General features: G+C 41.0%; 1 protein-coding gene across 10 annotated transcripts in view; it reads left to right on the forward strand.

The window, feature by feature from the left end:
• Positions 1-14282: 14282 nt before the first annotated feature.
• Positions 14283-21971, forward strand: part of cspg5a (chondroitin sulfate proteoglycan 5a) — a 60770-nt gene continuing 53081 nt past the window's right edge. For 3 of the 10 annotated variants that reach the window (XM_074652994.1, XM_074652991.1, XM_074652995.1), the window contains exon 1: positions 14292-14877. In XM_074652994.1, the coding sequence (XP_074509095.1) occupies positions 14778-14877 (100 nt within the window). In that variant the 5' untranslated portion in view covers positions 14292-14777. Of the gene's footprint in view, positions 14878-21971 lie in introns of all 10 variants that reach the window. The other 7 variants (XM_074652997.1, XM_074652998.1, XM_074652992.1 and 4 more) reach the window with 5 other exon arrangements.

A 21971-nucleotide genomic window follows, 5' to 3' on the forward strand; every position in this document is an offset into this window, starting at 1 on the left:
GCAAAAACAGTCATTTTACGTCGCAGGACACGGGTGTTCTGGTCTACTGCTGCATCGAACGGTAAATTTGTGTAACTGACTTTTGGATCCAAACTAAGCAGTACACTGCTTAGCTTCCTGCCGGTACTCCTGTCTGCTTCTCCAAACTGGCGACCGCCATCTAAGTAACTGTATGTAACGTTAATACACTGACTATAAGGATGTATATACTGTATACTGTACATGTAGCAGTGTCATGCAGAAACCTACATCGGGTCACGTGGGATAAAGTTTTTAGAAGGGCGTGGGAAAACAGCATTTTTGAAAACTTGCATACCTCAACCAAAATTTATGAATGTTCAAATTTGAATACATAAGGAAGCTACAGAATGATATAAAAAAATAAATAAAATAATGTCCCTTTAAAAGCTGTGAAAATGCAGAATTTAAGTATAACGCAGCATCTCCACTACATGCAGCTGTTTGGTTATCAGCTGATAGACATTGAAGGTCACACCTGCCACACCTCACATGGTGCCTGCACACCAGATAAGCAGGTTTCCCAGCCAAGCGGCACGCCACTCATACAGGGCAGCCTTAACCCATAAGTAAGTGCTTAATCATCCTTTCTAGACTATAGTAAGTACAATTTGTGGCCACAGTTAAAACCAACACAAAAGGTTTATCCAGTAAACTGGTGAATGAAGGATTTGTAATCTGAAGATGAAGGTTGTTACTGTACATCCTGGTATTATTGTCTGTTTTTCACAAACTGCAGCTCCAGGAGGAGAAAGTGGATTATCTGTTTGCGTCTCCCTCTTGTGCCTTTGTGTTGGGATTAGGGACGCTGTTACAAAACATCTGCACATAATGCGTTCACAGTGTGTAAACTACAGTTTGTAGTGACATCACAGGCTTATCAAGCCATTGTGTTTGTTTCATTCTTAGTTGGAAAAATAGTGACGACGTTTTTACTCAGACTTCTTTCATCCCTCTCAGATCTTTTGTTTTATAGAGACAAAAAGAGTCTCCACACATTTGTCTCTTCTTTTCAGGTTTGATTTATAACATGTCCAACAAAATGCAGTAACACTTTATAATAACCATTAATAAATGGTAAATTGATAGTTAATTAAACTGTAGATGATAGTTATTTTACTTTTTTAAAAAAACAATTAAATGATAATTAAAAATGTTTACTCTTATTATTAATGCTATAATTTGTTTTTTTTATATTTTATTGTAACATTTTAAATACTATATTAAGTATTTGTTAATAATTACCAAATGATTTGTAAACCTTTAAGAACTTGTTTGTAAATCCTCTATAAACATAGATATTTGTAACACTTTGTTAATGATTAATAATTGGTTTGTAAACCGTCTAAAATCTTAATATTGATGGGTATTATAAAGTTGCAACTGATGGTTATAATACCTTGTTAAATGGTTAATAAATACCTTGTAAAGTATCTATAAACATTATTTAAATAATTAATTATGCGGTTATAATGGTTAATAGTTTCTTAAAAGTTCACGAATAATTTGATAATCATTAACAAATACTTAATATAATATATAAATAATGTTATGTTTGCAACAATAAACTATTAAATACTGATGCACTCAGAATGTAATTGTTAGCGTGTCTTTTCAGCTATGATACAATATATAATTTATAAACTAAAACACAAACTAATGATAAAATAACCGAAATAATAGCATTGCTAATAATTAGTAAACATTATTAATCAGGATTTTGCTGTTTAACAGTAGAATAACTATTAACTAAGTTTAATTAACTATCAATTTACCGTTCATAAATGATAGTTATTATAAAGTGTTACCCAAAATGCATTATCTCATCGACATGCAACAATGGGAAAAAAGTATAAAACAATATTATATCTATGTGATTTAAATGTAAGACATTTCTAAATATAAACATAATTACTAGAGAAACTACATAGAGACTTGTAGCAAGCCAGGAATTTGCTGTATAACATCCCATTAATTCAATCAGTTTTTAAAATGTATTTTAACTGATGTAGTAGTGAAACTGAGTTGTTAAACTATAGTAATTACATTATAGAGGTACAGTATGATGTACACAATCACTGGTTTCAGAGTGAACCGTGGTGGATTTTAGATTGATGCTGATTTCAGAGCCATTGGATTACTTTCTGTATTTCTACATCCAATTTGTTACAAAAAGCCTTAAATCATGGGCTTTTTGCCCGGCCTGGGACGCACGTGAGGAGAGACGATGCTTTTGGTGTGGTTGTTTTGCTCTCTGCTAGTAGCAACTGAGTCCTGCCGCTCTTCAAAACCTAATCCCAGCCGGCCGGTGCTGTAATCTGGCGAGAGGGGGGATTTCTCCGTCCGGCAGATTGACCATGAGGATGTTATTGAGAGGGATGAGGGCCAGAGCGTGATTACTCCCTTTGTGGGATGGGGAAAGAGGAGGGGGTGGGAAAAGGTCTTATTTCTACTTATTGTGTTGGAGGAGCAGGGCAAGAAGACAGCACTCAAGTATTGTGATAGTGCAGACAAAGTTTAGAGCTTCTTTTCATGTGGAGGCATGAACATTTTTAGCTCTCAATCATTTTGGTGCTGGATTTTGAGTGCAACTTCCAGTAGTTCATTTCGGTTTCACAAGTTCAATGTGACATTTTTACAGTCACAAGCTGGAGCGGCTCGGTTCCACCCAGTGACTCTGGGTCTGAGAAGTGAAGCCAGTGCAGAAGTGCCTTAAACTTGCATTCTTTCTAACAGCCAGCGACTCCTCTGGTTGCAAAAATAAGTCAGATTGTATAGAAGTCTATGAGAAAATGACCCTACTTCTCACTTAATGTATTACCTCAGTAAATATTATAAACATGAGTTTATGGTCTCCATCGATAGTTTCAAGTCTTCTTCAACACAGCATGATGTTCATTTAGTAGATGATGGTCTCATTTAATGTCAAATAGACCATAAAGCAGGGGATGCTTTAGGGCGTGGCAACCTTGTGATTGACAGGTCGCTACCACGGCGTTGTCCGGTCTGGGAGTTTTCTGTGTTTTCATCTTAGAACTTTAACCCTTTCACAGTGTGTTTTCAGTTCATGAAAGCTAATTATAACCTTTTTGATCACCTATAAATGTCTTATTCAGCCATCGGTTGTATTTACCTCCACCCTCTCGTGTCACTTCTGGTTGCTAAAAACCCCAGATGGCGACGGCCAAAATGCCGAACTCGAGGCTTCAAAACGGCAGTCCACAAACCAATGGGTGACGTCACAGTGACTACGTCCACTTCTTATTTCGTATTAGTCAAGCTGCAGATTCACAAGTGGAATTATGTGTTTATAGTGACATTTTATGTCATTATTGTGATACCTGCATTTATAGAAAATGAACATCAATAACACCACCTAGCGTATTTTAGTAGTCTCATTTAGCCACTAGTTAGCAACCGCCTTCTTTAAGACACGTAAAAGCTTCAAAATGAACAAGTGGGATATTTACTGATGTATTTTATATCATAGAACAAAACGTTAAAATTTCTTCAGTTTGTGTTAACCACATAGGCCTACCCTATTTCATCTAACTAAAAACCCATTGACTTGACATTGACTTATTCCTGCACCACTCTATTTAATATCAAACTGTATTTTAGCTTACTAATTTTAGCACGTTAACATTCTTTAACATGCATGGCATGCATATAATGGCATGTTAATATGCTAATATTGAGCACGAACGTTATCGTGTGACCATGTTATGTTGGTGTTGATGTCAAAGTACAGCTGAGGATGACAGGCGACGCACACGACTGACTAACAGGCGTTCCTCAAGTAACGTTAGTAGCATGGCTAAAATTGAAAGGGATGTTGTTTCAGCACATCTGAGTCGTTTTTAGACACAAAACTCTAGAGTAGATAATGTTAAGAATGTGTTTCCCTTTCAGGAGGCCAGCTCACGTGTAACTCTGTAGCCGTTAAGGGGTGTGTGCGTCTGATTAATTTTCAGTCTAAAAGGAATTCAAACGGGCAACCATCCAGTCCTGAGTCTGACTCTAAAAAACCTCCGAGCTGACCAACTGCCTGCCAAAGAGGCGAGAAAAACTGACCAATTTGCATTTTGCTGATGCTCCTACTGAGAATATCTGACAGTGAGTGAGGAAGAAGAGGTCGAGTGTTTTTAAACAAGGGCATTTTAACTTGACACAGGGGCTCAAACTGTGACCTTTTACTTACAAGACAGTCTGTCTCTTACCAGTCTGCAGCGATGCTGACCTCAGATGTCTCTATATTTAGGTATGGATTTCATATTCTTTGAGGTTTCGACTGTCTCTTCCTCTCATATTCAAACGATGCGAATGAAGCTGACAGCGGAGAGAAACATGATTGACACGTGTCTGTTGAGATTTGCAGTAAGGCAAACAATCGGATGAAGTCTGGCTGTAAAGTTCTTCCATCGGCCTGCGTCACATTCGAGAGGTTGGAAAAAGCTCATGGAGCCACATTATAAGACTTCATACATGTCATGAGACATCGCCATGGTTTCACGCTAAGATTTCATTATTACTGTGCATAGAGAGGCGAAGTCCCGCCCCTTCCGGTGGACCACCATTAGACCTTATTTCGGAAAAAATATGAATGGCCGTCAACGGAGAGGGACAAATTCTATTTGATCCAGTTTGAATTGCGACATGAATCACACATATGATGTTTGTCAATTTAAAAGATAATTTTGCAAGTCAAGAAAGTCACAGTATTTGTCGTAGTATTGTTTAGTTTTGTGTGAAACCGCTCGGTGAATTACATCTCTCGTCTCGCATAATGAACGTCACCAACACTGGCTAGATAACTAACTTAGCTATGTTCCACGCACAAATGAAATGTTATCTTACCTGATGCGTTTTATCCAGCAACTCCTGGTCTTTTTTATCAGCCAGTAGTACGAAACACACAGGCATCGTAGCTTCAGCGAGAGAGACGTCACTTACGTGACTTTTGGGTGTGTCGTCTTTCTAATTACGTATTTTCACAGTCTTATACTTCAACAGTTTTACAACAAACTGAGACTTTCTTGACTTGCAAAATGATCTTCTAAATCGACAAACGTGTTTAATTCATGGCGTAATTCAAACAGGATCAAAACAATATTTGTCTCTCTCCGTTGACTACCATTCAATAAGGTCCCATTGGGTCCACCGGAAGGGGCGGGACTTTGCCTTTCTACCAAAAAATAAGGATGCATTTGCAAGAGAGATACTTGTTATGTTGCAGTTTGTGCAGACTTTCAGCCAAAAATGTTTTGCACACTAGTTGATAATTAGATTAACTTAATTTCTGTATTCCTCTTCTTAATTTTTCATGTTTTCGTTGACGTTAGAGACGGTAAACAACAGTTAAATTCTTAAATTCCCTCGGCTGTATTCTTTCTGGTCATTGCTCATTCCCTTACATTTTTCAGTCCTTTTGACTTCTTCATCATTCAGCCCCCCGCTGTTGTAGCGTGTAAATAAATGAACGAAGCAAAGATAAGTTTTTAATAGGCTATAGCTGGGACCACACATACAACTATATAAATACAGATTCATCAGCACTCGTGGTGCTGTACGATCATTTGAGCTCTTCACCTCTTCCTCAACTAAAGACATGAAGAGTTGTGACTTGATATGTTCACACGTGAGCTTGTGTGCACTCTGAGCGTGTCTGTACAGTGTGTGTGTGTGTGTGTGTGTGTGTGTGTGTAAGTGAACACACTCCTTCGCCAGAATGTTTTATAATTAACATGGCCGCTCCCTCCGGCCTCCCACATCTGCACTGAATCTGCCACTCCTGATGAGCTTTACACTTTACAGCTCAACCGTTCTCATGTGCCTCTTTCTCTGTATTTTATCGGTCAGATCTCAACCCTCCCTCTGCTTTGTACCGTTTCTGACTCACTCACCTCCGATTTCACCTTTTCTCCTCACTTGCCTCTTCAACAAACCAATGGGTGATGTCACGGTGACTATGTCCACTTGTTATATATAATTTATATACAAACTATGGTCGTTGCTCCCAACTGAAATGTAAACTCAAAGTGCTAAAACCATGAATCCAATCTCGGCTGATAATATAAGCACCGTTTGTGTGTGTTCCACATGTAACTGTTTCTGCATTTCATCGTGTATGTGTGTGTGTCTTTTGATCCTGCAGCAGCTGAAACGCCGCAGGTCCTTGCCCTTTTGTTAGAGGAGCCTGTTGCTATAGCGATGGCTCCATAGTTACAGTTTGATGAGCCTGTGGCACCCAGCGTTCTGTCTGGCAGGTCGGTGTTCGAGGCCACTGCCTCGGTGATGATGACTGTAGATGTTTTGAAATCATAACCTCATCCACCTGCACCACCATAGAGAGTTTAACCAGAATTGTGTTGCTAGGAAACAGCTGGGTCCAATTTTGTTTCTAGCCAGCTGTTGACATTCACAAAACCTGCAAATAAAATGAACCTATTTAATGTTTATGTTGTTTATTGTTCTGTATTGGTGGCTAATAACACACAACATGTACTGTAAATATGGCAGTTTTTCCCATTATTCCAAGACTGATTATCTCCATCGCTAGCTTTGTAGTCACACCAGTTAAATTTAAATGGTCTAAATAAGCTTTTTATTTCATGTTTCATATGTTTGTAGCAGTTTGTTAACCATTAAAAAAGTGTATAGCTCCTTTATGAATAGCTGAATTGATTGTATCAGTGTTATATTTTATGTCGATGTGCCAGTGTGGTGGCTTTGCAGAGATTTTGTCACCGCCTTGTGGACACGTTTGCACAGAAGGTGTATTGCCAAGAAGTGAAAGTTCGTTCCATTGCAACATCAGCTCCCGCCAGCAAAGCTACGCTTCCGCCATTTGGACTGAAAACGATTACCGGACTCCAGTGAAACGTCCACCTAAAAAGTGCTGTCCAAAAGTAAAACTAAAACTACTGTAATGCCTATTTCTCGCCTCAAATGTTTTCAGAAACATCTTGTAGTGTACTGTTTAGCTGTAAAATTAGAAAGTTTGCTCCGGCTGGGTACATATAGAATATTAAATATATGTATATACTGTATATCACATGTATCGTACACCTGCACAGAGAGCTGACTCTGTGAAATATCTGTTTTAATATGTCAATATTGCAGGTTGTGTGTGGTCATGCATGTTCTCATAGTTGACATTTCACTACTGTGTGTGCATGCTTATGAGGGCATGAATGTGTGTGTGTGTGCGTGTGTGTGTGCACGTCGCACTGACAGGTTGCAGTCTTACCACACTGCATTGTGATGGCTGTGTGTGTTCAGTGCTTATAAATGTGTGTGCGTCAATAAGTGTGTGTGTGTGTCATAAAAAATGGAGAAGGCTAAAGTAGGCCAGCGGTTCACAGCATCACATGGGCTTGAAGGAGCCGTGCAAAGACATCTTCCTTCCCTCCCACGCTGTCTTCCTCTTTGTCCTCCTCTTCTGCCTCCTTCTTCCATCCCTCCTCGCCTCCCATCCTATCCTCTTGGCTCCTCACCTCTCTCCTCGTCTCCCCTCCTCCTCGAAGCCATTGTTCCCTCATTGTCCTTTGTCTGACTCGTTCGGCAGTACAGTGAGCAGCAAGGACCAAAAAAGACGACACTACACTCTAAAAGCACAATGATGGCCGTTATCATAAATAAAATCACAGTTTACAACAATAATGAACCTGATATATCTGTTTTGTGATTTATTCTTTGCTCTGAGATGAAATAAGACATCTGATTGATGGTGACAACGATGATGGTCGTCATGATAATGATGATGATAATGGTGACAAAGATGATGATGGTGATTATGATGATCGAAATAATGACGAATAATAATCATTATCCTTTTATCTATTGTGGTTCAGCGATGTAATAGATCCTCAAGAATAGATTCACACAATCATAGGGTCATCTCTGCACAAGTTATCCAAAGTGAGGCTGTAAATAAACTGGGAAAAAAAGTTTGGAAACTTGTGTTTGGTGGATTATTGCTCTGTTGTTACAATGCTAATTGGCATTATATTTTACATCGTTGGAAAGCCTGTTTATTTACCTTCACAATGATGTCCAACTTGTAAGGATCATGCATTTGTGGGATGAGCAATAATTATTGTTTTAAACAATAATAATTGTTTAAAACAATAACCTAAAAGAGACGGAAAGGCTCTGTATAGCTGCAGCGTTATGTCTTACTGTTCAGGATTTTGGCACCATGAGTAACCCTTTCACATTAATACGAATATTGATTACTGCAGGTTTTAAGTAATCTGAATACAGACATTGTTACAGGGATAGTTTGGATTGTTTGAAGTGGGGTTGTATGAGGTGTATTACCTACAGTAGATGGCGGTCGGCACTGAAGCAGAATCAATATCAGTTTAAGTGAACGCTATATTTAGAATATTTTCACCGCTATACGTTGTCGTCAGACATCCCTTTGTGACGGGGAACTGAAGCCATTATCTATGCTCTCTTCAAAGGCACCAGACTCCTTTGACAAAAACGGTCATTTTACCTCACAGAACACGGGGGTTGCTGGTCTACCGCTGCCATGATCTGTTAATTTGTTTGTGCTATTGTGTCACTTTGGTGACTCCGAACTAACCCTTTAAAACACCAAAGTCACACAATAAAGCAAAACAAACTTTGTAAGGTAAAGCAGTGAAAATATTCTAAATAATAGTGTTCACTTAAACTGATATAGATTCTTTAAGGTGGCTAAATTACATTTTGGTGCTGCCCCCCATCCACAGCAGTACATTGCTTTGCGTCTGTGCAGCTTAGTACCTCATATAACCCTTCTTTAAAAAATCCGAACTATCCCTTTAAGTCACGGTCGCAGAAGAAGCAGTTTTTGGAAACTCATTGGCTCTCATGTAGTCTGGCTTTGAGAAACATAGACTGGATTAGACTTGGACAAATATTAACGAGAGCAAAGTTTGGATATATTTTGGCCTCTATGGAGCAGTGGTGGTAAAACCAGTCCTGAAGACAGGGTGAAAACCTGCCCTCATTAATGCCAGCACGACAGAGCTCATCACAGAGTCCACCTTTGACTGATGGGACAGTATTAGACATCAACAAATATTAACATGCTCACAGTTGGGCTTTATTTTGAGCTACAAATTTGAGAAGAAGCTGTCGAGGTCGTGTCTGGTCAGATGTCAGAGAAAGAGAGAAAGAAATGTGTGTAGGTTTTGAGAAACTTGTATTGCATTAGGAAAACGGGGAATAACAACAGACTATGCATTTTGTGTGAGACTGTATGTGTTTAGCAAGGTTTTTTGAGGGAGTGGGAGGAAGCCTAATATTTAAGGGAGACAGAAATGGGAGGGGTTGATTATGAAGTCGGGGGACAAACAGTTTATTTCTGCTCTGGTTAGCAAACACAGCAGCCTGCAGCCTCTGAGACAAGAAAAGACAGTAAAAAAGAGAAGAGATGAAGGGATATTCATGGGAAAAGGGTGGAGGAATGGAGGAAGAATGAGAATGGAGGAATGAAAAAAGGTAAAAGAGGGAATAACTGATCTATAAAAGACAGTCATTGTTTGAACAAGACTAAAAGTACAAGCCAAGCTAGTGTTATAGGCTTTTCCTAAATGACAGGTCAAAATGTTTGCTGTGAAAAAGGCTTATCGTGACACTTGGCTCAACTGTCATCAGGTGCCTCAGATGTATGCTAAATGACTACATGCTACTGTACATGTGGGCTGGTGCTCGCCATATAGAGTGCTCCATGATGTAATTTTGTAGGCCGACCAGGAAGTTAGCATCGCCCTGGTTTCCTCGACAAAAAGCCAGTAGGATTTCTCCTTTGGGTTTTGAATTATTGCAGGAAATAAACTACTGCTAAGAACAAAACGTTAAAATCTCTTAAACTTGTGTTAACCACAAACCTTATTTCAGCCATCTGACTAAAAACGTATTCATAAAACTCAATGACTTCGAGACGAGGGAAGTGGAAGTGCTAAAATGCTAACTCATTTACGGGTTTTAGGACTCATTCCTTTAGCACTCTATTCTAATGTGATATTTAGACTTTGTAAGTGGAAAGTTATTTAATTATTTACAGTAACTCTTTTTTGGGGGGGTTTATTACTTAGGCCTATTTTTATTAGGCGGAAAGCAAAGGCAACAAGACAAAGTCAACTTAACTTCCCATGAAGCCTCATTAATTTGAAGACACCTGATGTAGCATTTAGCATGTTAGCATGGCTCAGCGTTCATCAATGCCAGTGTACTTGTGTCAGCCTCAGATATGCTAACGCACCATGGAAACATATAAGTTAGCATGCTTATATGCAAATGCCACATTTATGGAATTTGACTGTTGTGTGTGTCGTCTTTCTCTGTAGTCTTATTCTTCAACAGTTTGACGACAAACTGAGACTTTATTAACTTGCCAAATTATCTTATTTAAATTGACAAACATCATATGTGTGATTCATGGCACAATTCAAACGGGATAAAAAAAAATGTATTTGTCTCTCGCCTTTAACGACATGTTTTTAGTTTTTTTTCCAAAATAAGATGCCATGGTGGTCGACCGGTAGAGGAGGGACTTTGCCTCGCTATAATTAGGATTCATCTCATTGGACTGTGAATGGCCTTTTACACATTTTTAAACAATCACCGTAGGAAAAGCACAGGTGTAAATGATAAAAAGGATAATGGCTGAATTACATACAGCTGCTTCAGTTTCTGGGTCCTGGTGTTGTGCACGCTGGTTCACTGTCACACTGTTTAACTTCAACAGACACCGTTAGTGTTATTAGTAACACCTGTGTGTGTTTCCTACCACAACAACTCCAAACGTCTGCTGTGAAAAGGTCTACTCAGGGGCATTTTGCATTAAGAAGACTAATTTTACAACATACCTGCCTTATCTGGCCGACTCAGACTGTCGAGGACTCCAGTTAGCTTTGGCTTTGGCTCGCAGCCAGTATGGAGAGGAAGAATGACTACAGCAACCGGTAACTCTGTCAATGAACATAAGGGCATGTGAGTAAAATCTGAACCTATATCTTTTAATTTAACAGTAAACCAGGGCACAACATCTCATTTCCATATGTGCAACAAACAAGCTCCAAGGCCAGATTGTGTTCTCGTTACCAAGTATTGGTTCACTAATTAGTCTTGATACAATTGATGCTGCACGTATAGAGATATAGGTCATAAAATGACCCCAGGTCTGCTGGTACCCCCTTGCGGACTGGCTGTATGTGTTGGTTCAAGGGAGCTCCAGTTGTGAATGATGAAACAACATTGAATTTACACTAGTGAGCAATTTGACTTGTGCGCGGGTCACTCTGTTCTGTTCTAAGAGGTTTTAATTGCATCTATCCTGTTCAGCTGCTAACATAAACTGGCAAACTAAGGCTGTGTCTCAATTCACATTCTTGCTGTTTTGAGTGCGTACTGTAAGTGTGTTCACACTGACAAGTATGGCAAAATGCAATATGAGTACCCGGATGGTGTACTCATAACAGTCAAAAAGTTGAGTGAGGAACGCTGGACACTTCTCACCCTGAATGTTCGTCATCTTGGCTACATAGCGGAAGGGGAGGGGCCACCAAACTTGTGAAAATGGCGGCGTATTTTCCAGTTCGCATGAAACAGGGAGTACACACACAAGCAAGTAAAAGTAAAATCATGTTCATTTTTATTAATTTTTTATACAATTGTCAAGTGAGCAAACAAGCAGGCAGATATTTTGGGCGACAATCGCGGTCAAATGTTGGCAGTAATGCTCCGTTTGGTTGCAATTTGCCCTTAAAAATAAGAAGCAATCAAATAAGTAAGCAAGTAAGTACACAGCATAGACTGTAGTGTGAATGTAATCTTATTGTGCTCATAATGAATACACTGATGGTTGTGTGGATCTGTGCAGGATGGCAGAAAGACAGAGAAATGACAGGTACTTAGTACTCATTCAACATTGTTTTTGGCAACATTTTTTTCGGAGGATGCACATTGTTCATATAGAGTGTCCCTAAAAACATGTCTCTGCCAGAAAGGGACCATATTTTATAAGATTTAAATGGAAGCCACTAGAATGTCCACTTGACCTACTTTTCACAATTCACCAAACACATTTTCTATTCCACTAAACATTTTGGATTTCATTTCGTTGGCATTGCTACTGCTTTCACATGCACACGTACACATAAACAACCAACTGCAGACACACGCACGCACGCACGCACGCACACACACACACACACACACACACACACGCACACACACACACACACACACACACACACACACACACACACACACACACACACACACACGCACACAACATCTCCTGTTGCCCAGCCCCTCTCTCTTTATGCTTTTTTTGTGTGTGTGGAAGAATGCCCACGACCCCCCACCACCACCACCATTACCCCCGGGGCCCTTGGGCATTCATCACCGTGTGCATCCCCCCATCTACCCCTCCAACACACCCTCCTTTCACCCAGACACCCCCACGCCTCCCCTCCTCCTCCTCCTCCTCCTCCTCCTGATCCTCCCCCCTTTTGTTTGCTTCTCTGTGTCACACCATTAAACAAAGCTGGTTGTTTTGACGGCATCAAACACCACACTTATTTATTTTTTTTTACATAATCTCAAACTTCATCCTCTCCGACACACACACACACACACACACACGCACACACACACACACACACACACACAGAACGATGAAGGGGAAGTTAAGCTCCTTCGACCGATTTCCCTTGAGGAGAAAAAAAAAGTGTCCAGAGCAGAGTGTGCACTCCTATTGAGATCCAACACTCTCGGATGAATAGCAAATAACTGAGAGCTTTGGGAAAGAGAGCGAGGAGGAGGAGGAGGAAGAGGAGGAAAAGTTTTGGGAAAGGAAAATAGGAAGTGGAAAAGTCTCTCAAAAGTTGGAGTCTGAGAGGAGGAGGAAGAAGAGGGAGTACTCTTTGGGTTGCATGTGGAGGAAGGAAGAAGAGGAGGAGGGGGAATGTGTTTCCAGAAAGGAAGAGGAGGAATGTTTTTAGGGAAAGAATAAAGTGGAAGAAGAGAAGGACGGGAGGAGGGGAAGTAAAGGAGGAGGAAAAGGAAGGAAAACCTCTTTGGAGAGAGAGGACAAAAGGTTTTCTGGAAGCAAAAAAGGAAAAGTAGGAAGTCTTGGAAGATTAAGGAATAAGTGAAGAGGAAGAGGAATGTCTATGGGAAAGAGGAAGAAGAGGGAAGACAATAAAAGAAGAAAAAAGTTTTACGAAAAAAAGGAAGGATGATAGAGGAGGGAGGGAGGATGATAGAGGAGGGAGGGAAGTGTCTTGGGAAGGGGAAGCAGGGAATAGTTAGAGGAGGAACAGTTTTGGGAGATGGGGACAGATATGAAGATTTGAGATGAGAAAATGATTGGAAACATCTTTGACGAGGTGCAAGAGAGGACAAAACGTTTTGTGGAAGAAAAACAAGAGGAAAAACAAAAGAACATTTTGGAAAGTGAAGCGGAAGAAGAGGAGGAGAAACGTGAACACTTTGAGGGACGACAAAGTAGGAAAAAAGAAAGAAAAAGTAGGAATATGGGAATTTGAAAGGAAGGTAAGGAAGGGAAACATCATTGGAAAAGAGGACAAGGATGTTAAAAGTCATGGAAGATGAAGAAAGTGAAAGATAAATGTCTGGGAAAGAGAGAAGAGGACAAAAAGTCTACTGGAAGAGGAAAGATGTGGACGCTTTGAACGACAAAAAATGGGAAAAAGTTTGAGGGAAAAAGGAAGGATGATAGAGGAGGGAGGGAAGTGTCTTGGGAAGGGCAGGCAGGGAATAGTTAGAGGAGGAACAGTTTTGGGAGGATGGAAAGAAAGGATGGAAGATGGGGACAGATATGAAGATTTGAGATGAGAAAATGATTGGAAACATCTTTGACGAGGTGCAAGAGAGGACAAAACTTTTTGTGGAAGAAAAAAAAAGAGGAAAAACAAAAGAAAAATTTGGACAAACGTGGATACTTTGAAGGACGACAAAGTAGGAAAAAAGAAAGAAAAAGTAGGAATATGGGAGAGGGTAACGAAGGGAAACATCTTTGGAAAAGAGGACAAGGAGGTTAAAAGTCATGGAAGATGAAGAAAGTGAAAGATAAATGTCTGGAGAAGAGAGAAGAGGACAAAAAGTCTACTGGAAGAGGAAAGATGTGGACGCTTTTAAGTGACAAAAAAATGGGAAAAAGTTTTAGGAAAAGGAAGGATGGAGATGGGAGGAGGAGGAGGAGGAGGGAAGCGTCTTAGGAAAGGGGGGAGGAGGGATGAAGAGGAGGAGGAGGGGTGTGGGGGGCATCAACAACCCTCTTTCTCCTCCTCTGATGATGTGAAGGCTGCCGAGCGCGCTGCACTCCGCCGTGCGTTTGTTTCCCAAAAGCACCGATCTGTTCCGAGCCCAAACCAAACCAAGCTGAACCAAGCCAAACCACGGCGTGCGTCTGCGCCTCCACAACACCTCCTCCTCCACCACCACCCCACCCTCGCCTCGCCGTCTCCAGACCGCCGTTTCTGTGGCAATGGAGCCGTAAACCAACCAAACCTCAGTGTGTTTTAAACTGAGCCGAGCAGCGTGTGAAACAGCAGCGAGGATCCGAGGAGAGACAGCTGAGAACCAAGCGGCTATGGAGGAGAAGCGCAGGGAGGCTGGAGTCTAGACTGCAAATCAACACCAACACCACCAGGATTACTTTTTTTTGCAACATTTTTTTGAACTCTTAATATCTCTATTTTCCCCTCATCTTATTCTCTCATTACACGGTGAGGATGCAGAGGAAGGAGGCGAGCTTCTTCTGCACAGGATGCTGGAGAGTAGTGCTGCTGTCGTGCGTAATGGCTCTGCACTTGATCCCACTGTCTGTCCACGGTAAGAAAGAAAACTGTCCTTTTTCACTGTGCACTTTAATAATCATGCAAAAAAAAAGAAAACAAAAAAACGCCCACTTTTATTTTGCTTAATTTTCATTTTTGCTGCAGCAGCATGGCTGTCTGTGTGGATTCAGGGTACCTTTAAACACACTCCCACAGGGGCAGCCAGAAAGGAGGTCAGAAACTGTCCTTTTTCACTGTGCACTTTAATAATCATGCAAAAAAAAAAACCGCCCACTTTTATTTGCTTAATTTCTTTTTAATTTCTGCAGCAGCAGCATGTCTGTCTGTTTCTGTGGATTCAGGGTACCTTTAAACACACTCCCACAGGGCAGCCAGAAAGGAGGTCAGTGAGGCTCGGATTGTAGGTTATGGAGGCACTCAACTGGTATTGATAGACTCATGGTTAGTGCAATTTTGGTGACATCATTCCACACATTATATTGGTTTTGACATTTCCCAATCTGTGCAATAGACTGGAATAATAAATTGGATTTAGGAGAATCTGTCCTTAAAAAAAAATCTGAATAATACACATTTTTGTATGAATAGTAGAGCAAATATCACTTAATATCACACAGTAGTAATATCAAATTTCATAGGAGTCTTGTATAGATGCCTACAGGGGACATTATTGAACACTATGTCCCTGCCGGAGTATTTTAGAGATGTCACAGGAGACAAAACCGAAATTAGGTCACACTAAAGACACAAGTAGACAATATGAATACTATAGAGACACAAGGAGGCAACAATGAGGTCAACGTATACTCATTGGACACCATAGCCACACTGCAAGACAGAATATTAGGACATTGATTGCAAATATTGGACTAATATAGAGATATGTAAAGATATGAACATACAATAAGGTCGAGCACAATGCTGAGTATTGCAGACATTTTAAGTCATTGGGGGTTAAATAATATCGTTTAACTCACTCCATACATTAAAGGAGCACTAGTGACATTTTAGAAGCAGCAAAATCAGGTCACTGAAATCAACACTCGTAGTATTGCGGGCGCATTATTGGAGAAATCACAGAGATGTGTGACAGTGACAGCGTCCAGCCGATGCAGTAAACCAGATCCCTGGAGGCGCACTGGCACTACAGCGACACAAAGGCGAGGATTAGGGCTGGGGGACTTTATGAATAATTCATGAAGGGATCTGGACGGACATTCTGATACACACAGAGAGAGAGAAAAAACACACCAGAGTAAACATTAAAAAAAAAGACACAGAGGCTCTCTTTCTGTCTCTTTGTCTGAGATTCATTGCGCGCGACGGGCTACGTTTTACCGTCAGATTAATAATGCAGGAGCGTGCACGAGACGAAATCAGTCTGGCGTTATAATCCAATATAATCTGGCGGATTCTTTTCATCGCACTGGCTGAAATTCATGGAGAGTGATTTCAAGGTGAAGTCCCCCCTCCAAAAAAAGATGTGTGTTTTATTTGGAGCGCAAAAATCTGTCTGGACACCTTCTAAAGAGGAACATTCAAGAGCAGTGCTCCCTGTCAGCTGCACACATCAGCCAAATATATAATGATTTATAGCACACAGACCAATTTGTGTCCTTTCAATCATCAGCCTTTGCTTCAGTTTTCCCTTCAAATTGAATACATGAGGGTTTCTTCTTTTCTTTTTAAAGGGGCAAGTGCATTTGTTCACAAGTTACACCCCTAATGCCTTTAATGCCTTATGTAACATGTGAGAGCATCTAACCAATTTGTAAAGGACTCTATGTTAGAATCAGAAATTGCTTGTTAACAGTGACACCTGGCTGTTGAGCCAACAACAGTCGGTGTCCTGTTGATGGCGTCCGCGCTTGTGTTCGCATTACGTAGACGCGATCAAGCGCTGGTTGAAACAGTGAGGCGACACACACAAGACTGAACGTGATTGACAGCTTCACTAGATATTTTTTTGTGTTGCCATGGAGTTTGTGTTGGAGTCTGAGTTGTGGTGATGGCAGGTTGTTTGTCGTAGTTAGCAGACTCCATTTCTAACAGAACGTTAGCTATGGTTACAGACTGTTGGCCCTGAAGCGCAGCTGAAAATAAAGGCCCTTGTGAGAACGAATGACATCACATCGGTTGGTTTTTCACGGAAAAAAACGGCCCACATTCCTCACATTAGGATTGAAACCCAGAAAGTTGCGGAAGGTATCGTTTCATAGGTTAAGTTACAACCTGTTAACACAGTAAAGAAGAATTCAAAAACGTTTATATGTGTAAAAACTTACATACAGTCCCTTTAAAGGCTTGTCCAGGCAGTGTAATGCATATGATGCATATAATAACACTGTGTAGATTATTTCCCTTTAAGCAATAGTTTGACATCTAACACTCACGTCTGTAGGTTAAATGTGAAGCTATAACCAGTAGGCGGTTAGCTTAGCTTAGCACAAAGAATGGAAGCGGGGGCAAACAGCTAGCATGGTGCAAAAACATGCAAAGCTATGCAGAAAAACAGAAACAGGATCTTCAGTCAAACCAGCAGAGATCAGGCTTAAGACTCAATCTAACGAGAACACCAATTCCAAAAAAAAAAAAAAAAAGAATCCACCTACTACCTTTAAATGTGACTTATTAACATGTAGACTATATCTTGTTAGTTGGGGTGGTGTAGTTGTTAATGCTGTCGCCTCACAGCAGGAAGGCTTTGGGTTTGAACCTGCCGGCAGGCTGTGTGGGTTTTCTCCAGGTGCTCTGGCTTCCTCCAGTCCAAAAACATGCAGGTTAGCTTAAATGGTGGCTCTAAGTTGTCTGTAAGTTGGTTGTCCTTCTCTATAACATTTCAGGCAACGCTTGTAATTTTCTCTAGTCACACACATCATGGCAATGCTGGAATAGATGGGGCAAGGGACAGTCCAGTGGTAATGCAAAACTTATGGATGCCAACGGCCATAAAACTCCACAGAAGAAGAAGAAGACATTTCTTATTATTTTCAGGAGCTGTTTTTGTCAGGTGCCAATATTCTTGTAATGTATTTAATATTCAACAAGTTTGTGAGACAAGTCAAATCAGCTGCGAAAGCATCGGCATAAATGCAAAACAAGTTGCATCAGCGGAGTCTTGTGATTCAAAGGCATCTTTCGTCAGACGGACGTAGCCCTTTACGTACTTGTCCCTGCAATGTTACCGCTTTCATTCACAACTCAGCCGTACCGGCATTTTCCCTCAAATGTTACGAGGTCTTGAGGTGGGAAATTGGCGGTACAGATTTCCCTGAATATCAATCCCTGCTCCCTTTCACACATGACCCCATGCAGGAAATGTTCCTGAACATTTCAGGGATGGACTGCATGTGTGAAAGAGACTCATGTGTCACCCCTGTGATTGACTGGCGACCTGTCCAGGGTGGACCAAACTGGTTGACCAACCAACAGACATTGCCGTCCATAGAGCCATGCGGCTATATTGGCTAAACTGTGAGAAAAAAGATGGAGATTTTTGCAGTATTTGGTAGATCGATACAGGATATTAAAACCATTAAATATCACATCTTAATCAGGGCTGTCAAAGTTTAACGCAAATTTGTTTTAACGCCACTAATTTCGTTAACACATTAGGGCAACTTGTGATTTTTAGGTTGTAGCGGGCTCAGTTTTAAAGCTAGAGTATCATATGAAACTAGAAAACATAAGGAAACCATTGGTACCAACCATGTTGTTACAAGCTTGTTGCAAAGGACGCTAAGTAATGCTCCAAACTTGTGTCTAAATTTTGGCGAGGAAAAACTGGCATGGCTGTTTTTCAAAGGGGTCCCTGCAGCTGTTGTCGCCTGTTGGGCTTGAGTTTGCCATGTTTTTTTTGCTAAATGCAGTACCTGTGAGGGTTTCTGGACAATATTTGTTATTGTTTTGTGTTGTTAATTGATTTCAACTAATACATGTATACATACATTTGCATGAAGCAAGCATATTTGCCCACTCCCATGTTGATAAGAGTATTAAATACAAATCCTTTTAAGGTACATTTTGAACAGATAAAAAAAATTTGCGATTAATTACGATTAACTGTGATGAAACAATCATGCAATTAATCGCGATTAAATATTTGATCGATTGACAGCCCTACTACTCACCTTTGAGCACTAATAAGCACTTCATAACTCTCCTTCAGGAATATTTCTGTCACTTCTCATCAATGCTGCATCAGGGAGTTTTGTGTCAACTTGAACTCAGGTGGATATTTAACAAAAAGAGGTTGGCAGATCTGGTGCAGACGCCCTAAAACAACCTTGGGCTAACCCTCCTCCTCCTCCTCCTCCTCCTCCATCCACTTCACACACACACACACATCTTCTCGCTTCACCGGTGAAGTGTGGAGGCGGCAGCTTGCCCCACATCTGTGAATGATGCTCAGACGACCAAGGCCAACCGCCCCGAACTGACAATAGCCGACCAGAATACCGTCAGTCATTTCCCGTCGCCTTTTTCTCCGGTGGCCATTTGCAACCCTCCTCCTTCTGTGTGTTTAATACAGATGATATGCCGCCGTCCCTCCCGTCCTCCCGTCCTCCCGTCCTCCCCTCCCGTCCTCCCCTCCCCCCCATGCACGGTTAAACTGGTAGATAGGTGATTGACGGACTAATGGTGTCTGCACTGAAACTCATAGCCTCTTCTATGCCCTTCTCCTCCCTTCCTCCTCCTCCTCCTCCTCTCCTCTGGCCTGCTGACACATATCTGCTTGCTGGCAGATTATCTTTGATGTGCAGTGGGTTAATCTTCAAGCCAAATTCCCCCCTCCATGACTCCACTAACCCAATCCAGCCTTTTTGTTATAGCAGCATGCGGGAGGAAAAAGAAAGAAAAAAAAAAAGTCATGAAGATTTATGCCGTCTACAGCTCTGGTTATTGGTGAACAATGGCTTTGCAGTCTCTCCTTTGCATCTTCTCTGTCGCCACGGAAACCACCCACCATCCACTGACACCGGCTGGCAGAGGAGTGTGTTCGTGTCGCCGCCATAATGTGTTCACGCCTTGAATTTTATTAGGGCTCAAAATGTTGGATTTTTGCACACGCTGAAATGTCTTGCCAAGTCTGGTGGCTCTACGCCTGAAGACCATGCGTGTGTGTGTGTGTGTGTGTGTTGTGTGTGTGTGTGTGTGTGTGTGTGTGTGTGTGTGTGCGCGTGTCCAAACCCACTGGCAATGGGTGTAGTCCATCATTACCAGCTCTAATTTGTAGATGATATCATTATTTGTACTGGTGTATTCATTATTTCTGTAATATGATTTCATGCGCGGCATACTGTGTTTGTGATCTTCAGCAGATGTAATGTGCACATTTCACTGTTGGCAGTGCAAACATCAGCGTTCTGACTCTGATTTTAATGAAAGGAGAAAAGATGTAAGCATGTTCAGAGAAAATCTGTCAACGTCGGTATACTCATAATTTTTTTTTTTGTGCATTTTCAACCTGATGTCATGGGAAGGCGTATAAATAGCACGACATTACAAGGACATTCCGCCATTCATGATGATGCATTTTAGTAGAGATGTTTCGATTAAATTTTTTCCTTCCCGATACCTATTCCGATACCTGAACTTGCGGTATCGGCCGATACAGAGTACCAATTCGATGTGATAAAGCGTGATCTAGTTATTATTATTATTATTATTATTATTATTATTATTAAACAGCTGTTTACTACTGACCATGTATGGATATATGATTACTATCTTTGTTGTATGGCCTGGCTCAGGTTAAACCCCTTGTAAAAACATGGACAACGCGAGCGAGCGTCAGTGACAAAGACATCGCATTGTTTTCTATTGGAATGAACTAACTTGCTGCAAGCTACGAAGTGTTGCGCAGCGTGCTATTTTGAGCTGAACTTTTGTCCGACGCTCTGTTTCTATTTATTCCTGTCGATTGTTTTGAAAGCGCTGCAACGGACAAGGAACGGCTGATTGGTGAAGTTGAAGGAGTTATAAACGATACTTCCTCATTTCACTACAAACACCTAAATAAGGTGACAGCAGGCTGGAGGGATTGCCAGGAGCTTGAAAGTTTACTTAGGCTACTGTTGGCTGTATTGTTTGTCATTTTCAGTAAATATCGCAGTATAAAACCTGTGTCTTCTGTTTAAAAAACAAAGGTCAGAAGAGAGCAAGTAGCCTACTTCTCACCCATCTTTTAAGTGGTTACGTCAGCACTAAATTGGGATCTGTAGTGGCTATTATGTCCCTCATCCCAGATAAATCTGTTTGTTGGAAACCTACGTGATCCTAATCTCATTTGTGACATCCCCCCACCTGGATCTGCCTGCAGGCCAACTTTAGAATACTTATGTGGCCACAGGCTTGACCCGACCAGCTGCTGGCTTCTACTCTGTTTTAAAACAAAAACAATCTCCAACCAAGACAAGAGTTTTAGGGCCGTTTGAGAATTAACCTCCGTCCATACTACCACGCCTGAAAATGCATATCACATGACCATTCACGTACACTGGGCATGTAAACGGGAAGCAACGTTGGACACAGGAATTGAAATTGCAAAGCGCTCAAATAATATCTTCCCTCCTGCGCATGTAGGCAGTAGTAACATTATAATATGCAGAATTTAACTGCAGAACAGCTGATAGCAGAGACAACAAGGTCAGCAAACGCTTGTAACTCGTTATCCATGTTGAAATTAACCACTGGTGGTCGAGGCTGATGTCGTTTATTTTCTTCTGGAAAAGGTTGACGTGATGGGACGTGACGAATCTGGGAAGGACACGTCGTGACTGATGAGACCCAATCGAGAAAAAAAGCAACCCCGGAGTTTTAAAACTAAAACGGGGTCAGCAGCTTTTTCAAACGTCTCCGTTTTAGGGGCTCAAATATGCCGGAGTAGAGTGAACGTTAGGCATAAACGTAGCAAAAGTTCTGCGTTTTTACACCAAAATGTATGTGGATGTAGCCTTTACTATACTGTACATGTGTGTGTGTGTGTGTGTTTAGCCTCCTCTGAGGTGCAAATGTCCTCATATAACAAAGTTATAGTTTATTTTTCATAATCTGGAATATGTGATGATGTAATGAGCAGGGTTTGTTAACAGAGCTATAGCCTAGATGTTTTACTTAGTGTGCATC

The sequence above is a fragment of the Sebastes fasciatus genome, chromosome 12 (genome assembly GCF_043250625.1).
Source record: "Sebastes fasciatus isolate fSebFas1 chromosome 12, fSebFas1.pri, whole genome shotgun sequence".
Lineage (NCBI taxonomy): Eukaryota > Metazoa > Chordata > Actinopteri > Perciformes > Sebastidae > Sebastes > Sebastes fasciatus.